At 48.6% G+C, this 18,340-nt stretch overlaps 1 protein-coding gene and 1 long non-coding RNA gene across 6 annotated transcripts in view; one reads left to right on the top strand and one right to left on the bottom strand.

The window, feature by feature from the left end:
* The window catches only part of NF1 (neurofibromin 1), a 95,870-nt gene extending 93,720 nt beyond the window's left edge, over nucleotides 1-2,150 (bottom strand). For all 5 annotated transcript variants that reach the window (XM_075440100.1, XM_075440099.1, XM_075440101.1 and 2 more), the window contains exon 1: nucleotides 1,931-2,150. In XM_075440100.1, the coding sequence (XP_075296215.1) occupies nucleotides 1,931-1,990 (60 nt within the window). In that variant the 5' untranslated portion in view covers nucleotides 1,991-2,150. The remainder of the gene's footprint in view (nucleotides 1-1,930) is intronic.
* Nucleotides 2,151-2,572: 422 nt separating this feature from the next.
* LOC142363725 (uncharacterized) lies at nucleotides 2,573-6,947 on the top strand. Its single transcript, XR_012765915.1, has 3 exons — nucleotides 2,573-3,374; nucleotides 3,918-4,093; nucleotides 6,480-6,947. It is a non-coding gene; the product is annotated as an uncharacterized LOC142363725 (long non-coding RNA).
* Nucleotides 6,948-18,340: the final 11,393 nt, after the last annotated feature.

Raw genomic sequence — 18,340 nt, forward strand, 5'->3', positions numbered from 1 at the left:
AGCTCTTCATCTTTCTTGAACTGGGGAGCCCAGAACTGGACACAGCACTGCAGATGGGGCCTCACTAGGGCAGAGCAGAGGGGGAGGAGAACCTCCCTCGCCCTGCTGCCCACACTCCTCCTCATGCACCCCAGGATCCCACTGGCCTTCTTGGCAACCAGGGCACGCTGCTGGCTCATGGTCAAATGAGCTACTAAAAGGAAACAAACAAAACTGAGAACCCTGAGCTGAAATTAATAAATGAGAGAAAAGACTTCTCATGAAAAAGTAGAGATTAATGTCTCATCCTTGCTGCACTGCTTCTTGATGATACAATACTTCAACAAAAAAAACACTGGTTAAACAAAAATATGCAACAAACTAACCAAAGTTTTGTAAACAGCACCTATCACGCAAGCTACACTAGGACTACAATAGTCAGTACCGCATTTCATGCATATTATCCCTGCAACTCCAATATTTTAGCATCTCAAAAGTCAGAACAGCTTTCTCCCCATCAGGAGAGGGCTCCTCCCATACATGTATCTGTAATTATCCCATAAAATGTATAGAAAAATAATTCCATTTAAAAAGCTGAAGTTCTTAACTCTTAACAGATGTTGGCAAGCCCAGTTCCACAATATACATAACAAAGCAGACGACAAAGCCTAGGGCCTTTTAACACCAGTGCACAAAGAAACATTTTCCTGCATTATTGGGAACTTAATCAGTACCACGCTTCTCAAGCTTATGGAAAAACTGATCTATGACTCAAGATAATGGGGGGGGGGGGGGGGGGAAGGAGATAAGTTAACTATGCAACCATGCCTAAAACGTATTGGAAAAATCTGCATTATTTTAACGTCGAAAGACAAAGTTTGATATTTTCCTTCTTCAAATAAACCTCACTTGCAGCAGCTTTAACATCAACGTGGAAAAGAACAGCTTATTTGCACTCCACCAAGCCACAATCTTCCTCCGGGTTGCTGAGAGCCGAGCATCACTGAGGGACACCTGACCGTAAGGCAGGTGAAGGCATCTCAGCCTGCGGACCCAGCTTCCTGCAGCCGCCGGCCGTCACACCGGACGGGGTCTCCCCGCGTGCGCCCTGCGTGACACGAAGGCTGCGCCCACGGCGCAGCGAAAGGAGACAGCGCACAGCACCCGCTCACGCAGCCCCGGCTGCGCTCGCACTCACCCCTCAGGAGAGCAGAACCGCGGGGCCCAGGCACCGAGCTCGGCCCCGCCGGGAGCGCCGTGCCGCCTCATCCCCGCCAGCGGCTCCTGCGTGCGGAGCACAGACACGCAAACCCGAAGGCCGAGGGACCCCTCTCCCCCCAGACCACCCTTCCCCAAAGCACCGGCACGGACCGGTGCCGCAGCCGCGGCCGGAGCAGCCCCCCGCCCCGCGCAGCCGCGCTCGCGGCCACACGGGTGACACCCGCGCGGACGCCGCGGGGCAGCTCCCCGCAGTCCCCCCCGCGCCCCTTCTCCCGGCGCTGCCTCCCCTCCGCCGAGCGAGCCGAGGCACAGCCGGGGAGCGCGTCCGCGGCAACGCCTGCGGGCAGCGAAGCCCCTCCGGCGGCGGCGGGGAGCGGAGCGGCGCCGGGCCCCTCCCGGCCCCGCTCCCCGCGCCGCCGCCCCTCGGCGGGACCGGCACGGCGGGGGCCGCTCCCCCGCCAGGCCCCGGCCCCACCCAGCCGCCCTGCCCCGCACAACGGGCGCTGCCGGCCGCCGCCCCCCGGCCGGGGCTGAGGGGCGACCCAGCTCCCTCGCCCCCGGGCAGCCGCCGGCGGGGGAGGAGGCCGGGGGCAGCGCTCGGCCCCGCCGCCTCCGCCCCGGGGAGCGGGGCAGCCGCCCCCGCCGCTCGCCCCCTCCCGGCCCGCAGAGGCCCCGCGTCCCCGGCCGCGGCCCGCCCCAGCCCTCCCCTCCTCACGGCCGCCCCCGCTACCTGCTCGTCGAAGCGGTTCACCACGGCCTGCACCCACTCCACCGGCTTGTGGGCCGCCATGTCCCCCCGCCCGCCCGGCCGGGGAGGGGGGCGGATCCCCGCGGGGAGGGCGGCGGGCGAGGCGCCGGGCGAGGGGAGCGTCTCGGTATCCCTGGCGCGCTCCGGGGCCCTCAGCCGCCCGCAACCATCAGCGCCCAGGGCCCGCCATGACACCACACCGGAAGCGGGAGCCGCGGCGGCCGCCCCCGCCCGCCCGAGCAGCAGCGCCGCGGCCGCCGCGCCAGGGGGAGCGCCGAGACACAGGCGGCGGCGGGGGCGCACTGCGCCTGCGCGGCGGGAGGGGGGGGGAGGAGGGTGGGCCGCCCGCGCCGCGCCTGCGCGGAGGGGGGGGCCGAGCGGCCGGCGCGGAGGGGCCGTGGCGCATGCGCTGTGGGGCGGGGGCGCGGCGCTGGGAGGGCCGGGAGAGGCTCCGCGGGCACAGCCCCCTGCCGCCCCGGCCGATCCCCTCCGGTGCTCCCCGAGCAGGCTCGGCGCGGCGGGGGAGCCCGGGAGGTGCCGCCGGCCGGTCGCGGCCCCTTCCCCGAGCCGTCGGGCCGGGGTGAGGCGGCGCGCCCAGGGGCCTGGCGGCGGGTCCGGCTCCTCAGAGGGCAGCGGGGACGGGGGAAGAGGGGAAGGCAGGAGCCCCTCAGGAGTGACAAAGCGCTGGAGCCCTGTAAGCTGCCCTTCAGAATCGGAGGTTGTTTTAAGGGTCTCCCTCGAAGTTACGTGTTCAGCGGATCCCACCGAACCTGTCCCCTCTGACCGCGGCTGCCCGGGGTGTCCGGCAGGGGCCGTTCCAAGGCCGCTGCGCTTGGCAGATCGGCCGCGATCTGGGGATCGTAGGCAGACTGGAATGCATAGCTGTAGCTTACCTTTTAAATAAAAAAAGGTCATTCTTCAATAAATGAGTTTATTTCCGTTTAACAGCTGCTGTTACATCTCAAGGCTTCGCTGCGGAACTCCAGCAGTAACTAAAAATGTGCCATGTAGCACACCAGAATTCTTCCCCAGCCTAGTTCTGCAGTACCCAGCCGGCGGTTTACTGCTCGTGACTCAGAAAAGTAGGATACGCAGATAACAAGGCAAATAAACATCCACTTCCAGTTTCCTTCTTGGGAACGTTAATTTGTTTTCCTGCTGGGTAGACGGAAGCGCAAAATCACGTCCTTTCGTGCCAGAGTCAGGTCAGAATGCTGGCAGCATAAATAAAGATGCAACTGGAGGTAAGACCTCTGGAACATAGGATTTGAACGCAAAAAATGCCTAGTGAAGAACTGGCGAAGAAAACGGCCTTTTCTCCTGTCGCTGCCCCCAGCAGGGGCCTTGATTTGACATGGAGACTCTCGCTATCATCATAGCACATATTAATTGTTACCAGCAGCAGCAACATGAAATACATTCTGAGGTATGTATTCTTTCCTTGTAAGTAACGAACAATGAAATTCCTGTAATTTGGATTTACAGTATGAACAATTCCATTGCATTCCAGCAACAAATTCAGGAACTGGATTCATAGCAAATATTTGAAGAGGCAGATGTTTTATAAAAACATGGAAATCGATTGCAAATATTTCATTTAAGAAAATTCAATTAATTGGTTGAAGAATAAATAGTAGTTTTCTGCCTGTGCAACTTGTGGTACTATCTTTCAGGAAATGCAAAAAGAGTCCTGATTTATACAGATTGTGAAGTCTAACACTGGGCTGTTAAGTGCACTGAATTTTGTATTATTCATTTGCTGTGCACAACAAACTAGCTGTGGTGTAAAGGCTATTGATTCCTTTGCATTAGAGTGCATTACAATGGTCAGCATTAATACGCTTCAAAAAGACTTCTAAAACTAAAGGTTGTCTTATGTTCTAGAAAAGACTGCTAATGTATTGGTTATATATACTCCTATCCTAATCAAACCTACAATGATGTGTGTATATATTTGCTTAATTATCAGAATCTTCACTGAGTTGGATGGCGAGTGGAGCCGGTCCCTGGAACCTTTTCCAACCGTATTTGTAGGTCTGAGCACAAAGAAAGGCTCAGCCAAAAACCCCATCAGGAGAAGCGCGGTCTGCATCACCACATCGTTTTATAAGCGTTTGTTGCTGTCCTCAACGTTCCCTTGAACAGGTAAATGGTTGCTTTGAACTCTGGAAAATGGGATGAGGCTAGGGGTCTGCTACCCGAGACTTCCAGCTCCCGCGGGCTTTCTTCCCCATGCAGGCGTGCGGGTGTTTGGGAGCAGGGCCAAGGCCGAGTTCCCTGAGATCACAGAGTCTGGTTCACTGCGCTACGCACCCAGAAGGCGTTTGGATGGACAGAACGGGCTTTGTCACAGTGGCTGTAAGAGTGGAAACGAACACAAAACACCCAATGGATTCAGTGGAGCAAAGATCTTACCTGGAATTGTTGATTAACTCCTGATTAAACCCCTCTGAGGGCTAGGTCTCCTCCCTTCTCCTGCTCAGGAACTCCTCCAGAGGTCCCTGCTGCTGGCGGAGAGGGAGGCCAGCAGCGTTAAAGCCGGCGCAGAGCTGCATGGAGCGGGGCCTTACGGCGGGCAGACGTACGCGCGCTGCCGTCGCTGTCGTGGCTGGCGGTGGGCTCGCTGCTTGCCCTGCACCAGCACCTGCAGCTGCGAGGGCCGGCAGGATCGCTCCCTCCTCAAATCTCCTGTTTTAACTGGTCATATATTTGACCTCTCAGTGTCCCATAGCAGTCAGGCAGGAACAAGATCCACTGAAGGCAATGCAGCCACAGTCTTCATAGGGATCTCTACATTCTGCCAAAATCTAAACAACAATAATTCATGCAGGGGGCAGGAGAGGGCTTCAGCTTACTGATACGCTTATGAAAAACATGTCGCGAAAAGCCAGAAAGAAATCCGGGGTGATGAGATTAGCTGAGAGAGCAGCAGCTTGGGAACTCTTGACTGAGGTAGAAAAAGACAGGCTATTTCTTCCCTTCAAAATTTACTAAACAAAACAAACAGTGATGCTTCCTGTTTCTCACAGTGTTTTTTCCAAAGCAAATCTGTCCCCTCAAAGCAAAAATGGCTTGCTGTAGTATTCCCAGGTTTTAGACAAGGGAACACTTCAGAGGTTGAACAGTCATGGTGGAAATTCTCATAGTGTTCTCTACAAACTTTATCCCAAGCCACTGTTTGGTCAAGATCGCTCTTTCCCAACGCTCTCCGCTTCCTTTTCATTGTTTCCTCTTCTTCCTAGCTTCAATACAAAGTGCCCCAAGACTCGCTATCCTACAAGTGATCTGCTGCCCTAGAAAAAAAACACACTCTCTCTTACTATTCACTTTTGTGCTAGCCCCTGTCTGTTGGATGCATGAAAACCCACATGCCTTTGTCCTCCAAGAGGCAGACACATCACAGTTTATAGCTGCTAGTTAGATATTATTTGAAGATAAAGCAAAGCTCCTGGTAACATCTGAGTTGAGGTACCATTCCTTTGGCAGCTCTAGACAGTCTCATGCTTCTTGGTTATTTTGGTGGATTTGTTTAAGACATTCCACAAGAGCTTCTTAATGCACTTCCTTAAGCTTATATGTAAACTAAAATAATAACTTACAGCCTAAGGCATCCACAAAACCTTGTCAGGCTTTAGTGCGAATGGCAATGGTTTTTCCTCACTAACAACGTCCCATTGTGGCTGTCAGAAGTGGCACTAGTGGTAGGAGTCACATGGAAGAGGAAGGTCCCTGCTACGTCCTCTATTCCCTCTCAGCATAGGTTGAGACCTGCTAAAACCTGGAGAGCCAAGCCACTAGAAGTATGAGTTGGAAATTTGTCTGTGTGAGAACATGAAATTTCCAGACACCGATGTTTCTAGTCAAGCCGGAAAATACCAATTGAATCGCGTCCTTGGAGGTTTTCTGGCACTTCTGCTTTTTGCCTGAGTAAGAGGAAAAAGCCTGGGGAACCAGATGAGAAAGTCGAGGCACACCAAGAAAATGACCTGGCCAGATCTGTAGTAAAGTCCACACCAATTCTCAACTCATTCACCTCATCCTTTACTCCAGAGTAAAGGTGTTGATCCTAGGTTGTTAGACAGCATCATTTAACAACACAACTTCCAGTAAAATTCCGTCTAAAGCTAGAAGCCCTGAAGCATTTCCTTGCTTTCTGATGTGTTTCACCCTTGAAGATTCAGTGAATTTCTAGGTCCCACCTACGGTTCACTCGGGAGATCTGGGGCTCTTTCACTGTGCCTCACCTGGCTCTTGGGGGTGACACTTCTCTTGGCTTCTTGCCAGAGAATATGGATTTTTTTTCCCTTCCACATCTCTGTCTTTTGCTTTTCTCTACTTAGTATTTTCAACTCAAATTATTTATTTATTACGCTATCTTTTTTCCTGCTGCTCACTGAAGTCTCTTTCATACTTTGATTTCTTCTCTTCATTCCTCCCATCCCACTCTCTCGTTTACACCAGCATTTGTCAAACGCTCCAGCAGTGGCTCAGATGTGCCAAATGATGATCGTTTTTAATTTCTATTTATCAGCTTCGGTCCAGAAACCTACCGTGGCTTACGGAGGCATTCCTCTGCGAGGCACGTGTTGGGTTTCGGTTCCTGATGGATAGGGCGTCATTCTGGAGGAAATCTGCCACATCTGGGGTCCGCGTCAAAACCATTTTCCTGCTGCTCTGAAGTGAAGCTGAACAAACCCACCGAAGCAACCGCGGAAGAGAAGGACCTGCCAGGTTCTTGGTGAGAGGTGACTTCCCGTCCCCGCGGCGGGTCCCTCCGTTAGAGGGCACGAGAGGCCGTGAAAACCCCTCCGCGCCGGGCCAGCCCCGCAGAGGAGAACGGTCCGCGCTTCGCTCTGCCTTGTGTCCTGTCCGTGACATCTGTCTCCCTGACCTCTCTGACACGGGCTGGGCGGACTGCAAAACATGAAGAAACTTTTGTCTGAAGGATGAAGCCGTGGGGTTTCTTTGGTGTTCTCTGACTGGCCGTTCCCCCTGACTGCAGGTGGGTCTGTTGGATGCGAGCAGAGCACGTCACTGATCTGGCCAGGTTAGCAGTAACCACAGAATGATGGATTACACTGGAGAGAAGTCGGAGATTCTGTACAAAATACTCAACGCTGGGACTTTTACCCCAGAAAGTCTAATCAGCAAAGGATGATTAAAATTGTAGCACATTGTTTCACACAATCAATTTCTAAAAGCAAATATTTCTGTTCCAGTAGAAACCTCATTTGGATGCAAAACACCAGGATTTTAATCCCTGGTGCTTGGTCTGATACAAGAAAATTGTCCATTATCAAGACGTCATAAGGGCTCAGATGTTCTAAAGGAACTAAACGGGACAGAGTATTTTCTGAAACTGGGGCTTACGCCTCGCACTGGAAATGGGTGAAGAGGTGTTGAGCTGGTGTCTGCCGTTTTGCCTTAGGGGTAGAAAGAAGTTCTTCGTCAGATCCTAGCTGAGGTTTGTTTGATCACAATCTCTCCCAGTGTATGTCTTTATGTTCTAAAATCTTCAGAGTAATTAGGTCATTTTGTGTATCTACTTTTTTCTTCCCCTAGCAAGCAATGCCTCTCCCAGATATCACAGTAATTTGCAGATGATACGTTACTTAAATATTATAAAGCAATTATTTTATTTGTTCTGGCTGTCTAATCAGCTCAGCCTAGATTATCACATTGCCCCAAAGGATAATTCAAGGTTATCCCTTCCTCTCCCTGAAATTCTATTTCCTGTCTTGTTTATCATACAACTGGTCAAAAAGAGGAGAGATTTCACGGGGGAGGAAGACCAGATAGACCTTGTGACTTTAGTACTGACTGGTATTTTCTGACTTCTTTTCCAGGTGATCTCACAGAAAGGGCAGGAGCTTTACTCTCAGAAAGACAGCTGGAGGTCTGGAGTGTCACTGGGAGGAGACCAGGAGAGACGAACATGCGGGAAGAGCTGCAGACCAGTCGAGAAGCTCCTGTGCTCTTTCACTGTCCAGTGTTTTCATTAGATTCAGTCTTCCCAGTGAAGTGATTGTCCTTTACTTCCTAATGGCACTGAAACACTTCAGTGTTGTTTTTCTCCTTCATAACAAATCAAGAACATTGCAGATACCCCAGCTCTGTTACTGGGAATCATAGAATGGTTTGGGTTGGAAGGGACCTTAAAGATCATCTAGCTCCAACCCCCTGCCATGGAAGGTGCAGATGAACTCCCCATTAACTCCCTATACTGGAGCTTTTACCTCCTTCTCTTGGTTGTGCTGTGCTTAATTGTTTTTTATGTTTTCAGTCTTTATCTGTACCTCATACTGCTGTGTGTCACTGCAGTGTGGGAGAGCTGCCTCTAGCCCAAGCTCTGGGTGGCTACAGCATATGGTCGTCTGTGTGTGACGACCAGCGGTACTTGTTATCTTTGTTGTTCCTGTGTCTGTGGCTTGGACCTTTTGGCTGCTAACACAAACTGCTCCTCAGGGAAAGCAGTCTGGGGTTTCCAGTCTGTGAATTTCTGTTTGGGGCCATGGCTGTTTCATTAGGAAACACTGAACGGTAGGTGTTCCTTCTTAGCTGTTTTGGTTTTTTCCAGCAGCCTTTTGCCTTTGCTGCTCACTGCTCTCCTGTTTGTGACTATCCCTAGGGACAGCTTATGCTCCATTCCCATTTAGAGCTGAATTCTCTGAATTGTGCAGCAATGCACTAGGTCTTACTACCTGAATGCAGATCATAAGATACAGTAGATGTCACATAAAGAGTTTTTCTGACCATTGCTCTTGCCAGAGCATCCAGCATCCTTCCAGCCCTTCCCAGAAACTGGATGTTCCTACATGTTTAGTAAATTCACCCACTGGCTCATGCAAGGCATGGTCCTGTTCTCAAGCATTATGGGTGTGTTCATCAAAGAGCATCCCTCTTGTATCTGTCAGCATTATTGTCTGATGCCTTTTAAGCCAAATCTGTTACATTTGCACGCCTCTCTCACTTGGTAGCAAAGCCAGATAACCTGCTGGGGGCACAGCCGCCTGCAGCATGGCCCGCCTGGGGACAGGGAAGCTCCTCCTGCCTGCCTTTTGCTGGATGATACCCATTCACCCTCCCTTCAGCTCGCTTACCATCTCCATCTACTCTGCGTTCTGCAGGGTGTAACCTGCACAGTGTTTCCACTGTAAGCAATGCTCCTTCTGGGTAATGCCTTATCCTTACTCTACCAGGCAGGATTCTTTGTAAAATCAGATTATATTTGCTTGAGTGCTTGTCTTCATAAAGCTTTCTAGTGCCTTGTGATCAGCTGTGTCAAAGGCTACTCACATCGAAACCAACCTACCCAACCAGTCACAGATGAATGCCCATCACTCAGATGAACTGTGAAATTAAAACTAGTCTCGACTTACACAGTAAAAGACTGGGCCTGAGACTATATAAAATCCCGTGTAATTTCCATTAACCTCTGTGGAATTATTTCTCAGTTAGATCAGCTGATTTTAGATTATAATCACATAGTCTCAGAGCCAGGATTTGGGTTCAGTAACATCAGCACATCGATAAAGTATGTCTTTGGTTGCAGCGTCCAAGGGCTTAGCTCTGCTGACACAATGGCATTCATGCCGCACTCCTGCTCAGTTCAGTCACGACGAAATGGCTGGGATCAGAAACATACGATTTACTGCTACAGGTACGAGTCAATGGTTTAGCAAAGATCTGCATAAATTCACAGCTGGTGTATCTGTGCTGTTATTTTAACTTATTTTAAACACAGATACTTGTGCAGCATGCAAAAATGCCACTGGACCAGCTCATTCACCAAAGATTGCCTCTTTTCTTTCCTCCTGTCTCTTCTTAAGTAATCAGGTGTACAGGAGGGACTGAACAGGGAAAGGCAAGTGTCTGATGGAAAGGTAACTCTTTAGGAACTGGGAGAATCTCGAGACCAGAATTTACTTTTCTGCTGCTTAAACAACCTTTTTGTAAGCCTCATGTTAGCCTGTATGAATTTATGAATATAAAGACTCTTTGTTACTGAACAGTTTTTACCAACTGCTGCTCTGTTTCCTTCCCATGAGTCATGCTATTAGCTTATGCTGCCCTATTTAATTTCATCTGCTGCTTAAGCTCACACAAGCTTTTCTAAAATCAAATTTTTAAAATCTTATTTGAAATACACATCAAGCGGTTTGAATGGCCGATGTACGGCACTGCCCTGTGGGTACCATCCATGCTGGATCGCTGGGCTGCCAGATAATGCTGATCAGCATGGAGTCCGCAGCTGCAGTGCCTTAGAGCTGCTGAAAATTGAGAATGAAGCTTACCTAGTACAGAAAAGTAATAGTACTGCTATTTGAAGTAGTAGGAGAAACATAGGAAGGTAAATTTTAACCCCATTGAAATTAATTAGACTTGAGGGTCATCCTCTACCTGAGTTATAGATAGATAGATAGACAGATAGATAGAGATTAATGGGTATTTGCTAAATTTACAGATACTTGCTAAGAAACCAGGGGTTCTATTTTTGCTACTGTCTTTGAAACATTGCTATACTTGGCACTGCGCAACGGTTTTATCAATGGCAAATTGTGACCTGACTGGCACTAATGCCAAGACCTCAGCCTAAAGTAATCATTAACTGCCTGCCTGCTGCCTCATAGTAAAGTCCTACATAAACTCTAGGAAGCAATGCAGAGGTCTATGGTATCACCTTCCACCATCTTTTTTTTTGTACAGAGAAAGCCACACAAAGGATAGTAGGAAGGATCTGTTGGACATGTTGAGGGGTGTTTCTTGTTTCTGAGAACAGTGGGCACCTAATTATTTTCAATTCCGACAGCAACAGCATACCTGGCACTGTGAAGGACCACGGAGCCATGGCCCTCTTGTGAACACCGTGTTTACATTTGCACTTTCCTGCTGAACTCTTGGCTGGTATCTAAACAGAGCTCCAGTCTTACTTTCTTTTTTTTTTTTTTTTTTTAATGACCTGGCCACATGAGCAATGAAAATGTTGGAGAATCAGACTGCTGGCCACTAGTAGCTATAGTTGCCCTAAAGTTGAACCTGACCCTTTAAGGACCTGGGCACTCATTAACCCATTTTGCATTTTTGTAATGTTTTTTTTCATTATGGGTGTAATCTTGCAGCGCTGCAGGTCCACAGATTTCCTAAATATCATCATGTGACTTAAAAGCATCAGTGAAACAAAGACACCACCTCTGCCTTACTTGCAGTCGTAACAGGGATTAAGAAACAGGAAGAAAGCATTCCAATGCCGCAAAGGGCAGGGAAAAATGCCAAGCTCTTTCGAGAGCATGTAGTATGACAAGAAAAGCCAGCTCCAAAAGAAAGGAGAGAGAAGGCAAGAGGGAAAAATACTTCCTAGCTCAGTAAGAAAGGAAAGGAAAAGACAAGGTTACACCTGTGAAGCACAAGAGCTTCCACAGCTTAATCCTGTAATGGAATTGCACTTAAAATATTTTGCTGTGTTAGACTGGCAGAATTGAAGTGGCCAGTTCATCTTTTCCTTCCACATACAGTAATAGTTGCACTGCTATAAAAGTCTATGTCTATTCTGAAAAGTAAAAAGATTAGGCAGTCTTGTGCACTTTTACAGCTGTGTAGCTGTAACTTTATCAGAACTGTCACTGGCACATTCAGCTAAGTTAAAAAAAAGACAAAAACGCCCTTTCTTGGCACACTCATGGTAGCACAACCTTCAAATATAGACCAAAAGGGCATTGACTGAGCTGTCTTGTGAGACAGCAGGCTTTATCACGCTAGCATAGAAGACATTCTAATTGCAGTTTAAAGATTAGGAGCTGCACAGACATAAATTGAGCACGAGTAAGTCTGCCCAGCCTCCACGTGGCGGCTTTATCACCCTTACGCCAAAGTTGTGTAACACAGCTCTTCACTATACAACGTGCTCTTTGCGTTGCAGTAGCTTGTAAGGACTCGCACTGAAACCCGGATCCCTTTGTATTAGGTGCTGTATAAATACAGATTAAAAAGAAATACCTTCCTGCAACCTTAAAAGATGAAACAGGGAACAGTGAAGAGGGCAAACAGAAGCACGGGAAGCTGCTGTGACTGACTCAGTGGTCATGCAGCAAGTCAGTCACAGAGCCGTGAGTCCCACAGCGTCAGCCTCCTGGCTCCCAGGTCAGCACCCTTCCTGCCAGGAAACTGTCTCTGCACCGGATCCCCAGAGAACAGCGGAATTGTCTCTAGAAGAACGTAGGCTTGGAGCTTAGCAGCATAAGTGAGGACAAACATTAATTAGTAGCTTCTAATTTGGACACTGCAGCAACAAGAAGTGAGTTTACACATTTTTCATTTACTACTATAGCAATGGAAGGTGCTGTATCATTAAGATCTACCCTCATATTGCCGTATTACTTGACAACACTGCCTTGCGTATTCCTACAAATGCTGCTATCAGCCTTCTAATTGCACTGTAAAATGGTTTTTGATGGCACAGGATGTTCATACCGCATGACGTTGCATCGATGCCTGATGAGGCACTGTCACATGATGCCATGGCATTACGTCCTGCATCGACTCCGCCACACCAGCTGCACGACCAGCTGCTCAGCCGAGGGCCTGGTTTCTGTTACCAGTCCCCTCCTCTTGTAGCGGCTGCTCTTCTGCACGTCTGCAGCTGATGCTTTGCTGTTTCTGAAGTGACGTTGGGCCTGTCTCACAGCACAGGTTTTGCCTGACCAAGCAGGCGCCCGTGCAGTGGGCAGAAAGGTCTCAGCTGAGAGGGGCAGACCTGGGGAGGTGACGGCGGCTGCCCAGACAGGCCACCTCGCAGAACAGCCACGGCCACATCCCCCCTGTCCCCACACAGCAGGAGGGCCAGGAGCCAACCTGGCATTCAGGAACTTAGGCATTAGCAAGGAGGACAGAGGAAACACAGTCCTCTTCCACCTGCCTTGCACTGGCCAGCAATATGCAGCACTGCTGCTCACAGCTGGCCCGTGAGCTGATGCTTACAGGGCTTTTTTGCAGGAACGTTACTGATGTTTGCTGCCTTCATGAGAGAGTTACTGTCTCACAACCAGTGCATTTTCCCACAGCAGCGTGCCCTACACACGGACTCTGGCCTGAAGTGAAGCACCAGCTAAGGAGCTCTACTGAGAGCATCCAGAGCCCAGGCGATTCCACACCCTGTGTGTGAAGGTCCTGTGCCCAGCCTCAGTGGGGATAAAGTGATAGTCCCTAGGCTGAAGCCCTGGAGTCTGGCTCTGGAGGAGTTTTACTTCTTCTAGAGACTATTCCATACAAACTTCGGTAAATCCTTGATCTTCAGTTTGGATTGGTGTATTCATCTATAAAACAATGCTAATAATAACCAGTAGTCAAAGTCGTTGTGAGCTTTAAGTCTTTAATGTAATAGGTTTCTGTTTGCGGGAGTACACAGCGTTGTTACCACCGTAGCACAGGTTGACCGACTGAAATTCAGTAGCTCAAATTGTACAATGCATATTTTTAACGTACAGTGTGTTACTGAATTAGGATATGTGCTTCCTGTTCGTGTCTGGATATAGGCTTAAATTTCGGGTCTTGCAAGAATACTCTCTCTTTCCTGTGTCTTTATTTAACAGCAGCCTTTTCCTGTTCGAAACCCCAGTGACTAGACCATTCACAGCGCCAAAGAGCCAGCGTACAGCTGCTGCGAGACAAAATGTTCAGCCCCAATTACCTTTGTTCTGCAGCTGATCAGTCCGTCTGTAGGCCTCAGCATGTACATCTCATTCCGCCTGTTCGTGGTCATCAAAATGACACCTGACAAAAAGGTAAATTGTGCTCCCCCAAGATCCTGCTTTGCTTTAGTGGGGAACCTATTGCTACTGTCAAAGCTTATTTATTATACATTTTCTGTACAATCTGTGACTTCAAGAGAGGTATAATGAGTGCATAACCAGAAATCTCATCAGTCTCTTTTGGGAAAACATTTATAAACAGGACAAAATAGACCCTAGTTAAGCTCAAAGTCGTAACTGTGTACACAACGCCCACTACACTGCTTGCACAAGATAGTTGTTATGTACCAACGTCTGTATTTTCAGTCCTAATGGCAACACTGAGTTTTTATTTCTCATGCTACAGAGGCTGCTTGAATAATGGAGCACATCATTACACCCAGCCACTCTTTAGTACTCAAATTACAAAACCCGATTTCTGTGGCAGGCCTTCAGGAAGTAAGACACGGAAGGAATCTCACAAATGACCTGCAATTACATTAATGCAGGGAGCAGGTCCTCCCCTTGAAAGCCGTCAGATTCGCTGGAGTGACCCTGTCTGGCTGATCACAGAGCCAGGCACGATGCTTCAGTGGAGAAAAAAGTGATGCAGGAGACAAATTACAACAGTCTCAGTCCTGGTGCCTCTGTATCCCTGTCTGTTTAGAAGTAGATGTAATGAAAGCAAGCTTGCAGTGTGGAGGCAGTTCAACAGGATAGCTGTGGTGTTGTATTGCTATGGTTTATTCCCTTAATTTGCAGGAATGGGCTGTGCTCACATAAAGTACTTCTACATGATTACAGCTCTGCAGTACGAGTCTGTAGGGTTTTAAGGAGGATGTCTACTTCCCAGATCGTTTTACCTACAATGGCAGAAAACTGCCGGCAGAGCAGCACTCGGATGTGCACAGCCCTAGCTAAGACATCAAGCGACGCTGCTCAGCTGCTGCATTACAGAAAGCTGGATAAAACAGAGACCTGGTGGGGAAGGAAGAACTGGGGAACACGACATCACTGAGAGGCTCGACGTGGCTGGCTTTTCTTGGAACTACGTTACTACGTGTCTGCAGAAGCGGTGTTACCGCATACTGATTATTTTTAGGCCAAGAGCTCCTAAGGTAGCCCGCAGAATGCAATGTTTGCAAGAAGGGATAAAACAGACAGTGAGAAGGAAGGGAACTAAACGCTTTGTAAACACTGTTTCTACCTCTGGTTATTTATCGGTCTTTGCTCATTTGCTTGAAATCTTTGCTGCGTATACCTTCTTCGTACTTTTTTCTTCAGCTTTTAAACGTTACCCCAGTTCTTCAGTATACCTTCCCTACAGCTTTCTGTTCAGAGTGCAAAGACACCAAGAGATTGCACTGCTGGACATTCCTGCTGCTGTAAAAATGAGTAACAATCTTTTGCAAAAAAAGTTACAATAAGATACCAGGGTCATGCTTGGTAATAAATTCTCCCAAATCATTGCCAGATTTTACACAAAATCTTGTTTTTCTGATCTTGATCAATCCCGTTCCCCTAATCTGTTTTTCCTTCTTCTTCCCCTGTCACCACTTGATTCAAGACTGTAAGTGTCTATTAGCAATGTGAGTTCTGAGTCAGTGGTATAACACGAATATTCACTTTTACTCAAATGGCACTAGGTACCCTTACTAACCCCACCTGTATTTTATTCTGAATATGCCTGCCTGGAGAAATTCTGCCCTCTGAGCTGCAGGTGTGTTTGTGGGGATTTTCCTAAAAGCAATGAGAGGGATACATGTTTCCTAATAAAGAAATTTTGTCTTAGGACATTACTTATTTTTGCCTTCATATCTACTATTTATTCGAGTTCATATTCTAGTATTTACTTTAAGACTCTTTTCTACCACTCTTACTCTGTATACACTGGGCAAACACAGGTGCACATTCTCAGTATAACATAAAAGGTTCCACTGCAAATAAGCAAGTTCCCATTTTCTCCCCTCACTCTTGTACTCTTTCCAACATTTTTACAACCCATCAAAAATGGGGCCCAGAAGAGGTCTTAAGAAATTATTTTGTCCAGCCTCCAGCTTCAAAGAACCTCCATTTCTCTCAAATTCTTCACCTTTTCTGTAGGCCCTGCAGCAACAGGCCTGGATACAAGCCACCCAAATATTTTTAGGCTCAGCTCCACATCAGCTCAGGCCCGTCTCCGACCTGTAAGCAAACACCCTTTATCTATAAGCAACCTGCTCTTTCCCAACTCAGCCGCAGCAGGAATGCAGCCTTGGCTGTTTCCAGGCAGAAGCTTGTCAGACACGACCCTGTAATTCCCCAACATGCTGACTTTTTCTGTTCTTACTATTTTCTTGATCTGCTTTACAGAATGTAGGTAGCCTCTCCCTTTCGTTTTCCTATTAAACTCAACCTGCTTTTCTATAAACTGAATTTATAGGCAATTTATTGAAATTTACAATGACACCCTGCATGCAATTTGCATAATCCTGTTCGTCCAATGCCAAAACTCAAATTTCACAAAAACCAAAAAATATTCTTCCTATTCTAAACACGCTCAGCAGTTTATTACTGACTACACCCTAGGTTAGCATGAGTCACTGTACGTGTCTGCCTCAGGTCAGGTATTTAAAAAAAAGGTGGCTATTTCATACTTACACAAAAGTGCATGGGACTGGAATGATTCAGAATATTCCCTGCTATCTTGTTATCTGTTACACTCAGAGTTGGCCCTTATTCTGGCTTGTTACGTGACTGCTTTGACATTCCTCTGCTCTCACATCAGCTTCCCAGGCCCAGCCCTTTTCAGCCGGCGCACGGTCGCAGCAGGCAGAAGGGAGCACACATCCCCTCTGCACTCGCGGAGGCAGCACTTCTGCTTTGAAAGGTGCAGCTTGTTACCCACCGGGACACGCAGCTCTTCCAGCTCCTGTGCACCAAACACTCGTGGGTGCTTTCCCTCCAGGACAGGGCATGCTGCTGGGGAGCCAGGGCGAGAACAGTCTCTGCCTCAGAGTCAGCCCCAAGCTCTAGCAAGTGCTGGAGTGAGGGCTGCAGAGGCAGGCTCTGCTTCCTCATCGCCTCGCCTGCCCACCCAGGGCCGCTGGCCCAGCTTCTCCTCCCCGGCAGGCTCTGGCTGGAGTATTTAACTGCACTGTACTTATCAAGAGCAGTGAATGAAAAGCAGGACAGAAGAATAAGCAGTCGAAGAAAGGTTATTTTAAATCTGGCAGACAGGGCTTGTTGCAGACCAGAACATCAGCTGGATAGATCCTCTGCCTCCGTATCAAAGTGAAATGAGTGTTCTCCGAAGGCGAGTCCGTCTCACCTGACAGCACTGCTGTGCTGAGAGCTGTTCGATCAGCCCTGCCAGCCGGGCCCTGGCGCCCTGAAGATGAAAGTCAAATCAGGAATCTGGCATCTTGGGGAAGGAAGAGGAGCAAGTTTGTAAAACGAATGAAAAATGGAGGGGCTGAAGTATATCTCCCAGCAGCCGAACACGAGCGCAGCCACGTCGGCCTGGAGTCTGCAGCTGCGCTGGCAAAGGCAAGGGGGCCAAGAGGCATCATCTCCCAGACGACTTCGGGGCTGCCTGCCTGTGCTGCTTTGTGGCGGGAGGAGATGGCAGGAGAAGAGAAGAGGCCTGGGCTGAAGCTTTGAATTTCTTTTCTGTGCATTCAACAGGAAGCAGGCCAGGACCGGACCTTTGCTCAAGCCCTGCCGAGCACTGGCAGGAATTTGCGTCGAGGAGTGTCTCTGCATTCAGCCAAATGGCACACAGCGGTTGCTGAAGGGCGCTGTCTCCATCCTCGCCCTGCGTGAATACCAGTATGTCACCAGGCCTGATTTTCTATTGTTTAACACCTTGGCCTTGATTGATATTATTCCCTCGTAGTGCATTTTGCTTGGATGTGGGAGGCTTCTAAATCTAAAGGGTAGAAAAGAGACTGATCCACAAAGTAATTCAGTATTCAATGACAATATTTTGTAGTTTTCACAAGACTTAGCATATCTGTCTCAGAGCACTGTTACCATTCCTGAACTGAGCTGGTTATATTTAAGTTTGGTTTAAGTCTGGGTTTAATGACTTCTCCAAATTCCCCTAGGAAGCAGGCAGCAAAGCTAGGAAGACAAGTTAAGTCTTCTGATTCCACATCCCATGCTGTGGCCAGAGGCCTTGTATCCTCTCTGTTTTTAATGAACCAATTAGAACTATGTTTTTAACCCTGGTTATAATGAACGACTTGGTGTTTTGCACCATGATAAATAATCAGATGTAATTACAGAGCAGAGTGAGGCAACTGAAGCCAAAGGAAGACAAAACAGCTCAGTAACATTTTTCACTGCAGTGGAAAAGAATGTCATTTCGCATCGGAAACACTGCCGACTGCGTGCCTGCGCCTGCCAGGCATCCCACTCCTCCTGCAAGGAGGCTGGACGCCTGCAAGCAAATTGCAGTTATTGGCAGCTGAGTTCAGAGAAAACACAGGCTGAAGAGGAACACATAAAGCCAGTATGTTTTAGGCAGTATTTTTTTAAAGAAGAGCTGAAATAGCTGTGTGGTAGATGTCCGTGATGCTTGAGGTTATGCTGACATATATTAGGGCGTGCATACAGTGAACTCAAGCGGGGCTGACTGTGTAACTTTCCTTGTAATGCAGGGACCCTTTTCTACTATCCTTGTTTA

The sequence above is a fragment of the Opisthocomus hoazin genome, chromosome 20 (genome assembly GCF_030867145.1).
Source record: "Opisthocomus hoazin isolate bOpiHoa1 chromosome 20, bOpiHoa1.hap1, whole genome shotgun sequence".
NCBI lineage: Eukaryota > Metazoa > Chordata > Aves > Opisthocomiformes > Opisthocomidae > Opisthocomus > Opisthocomus hoazin.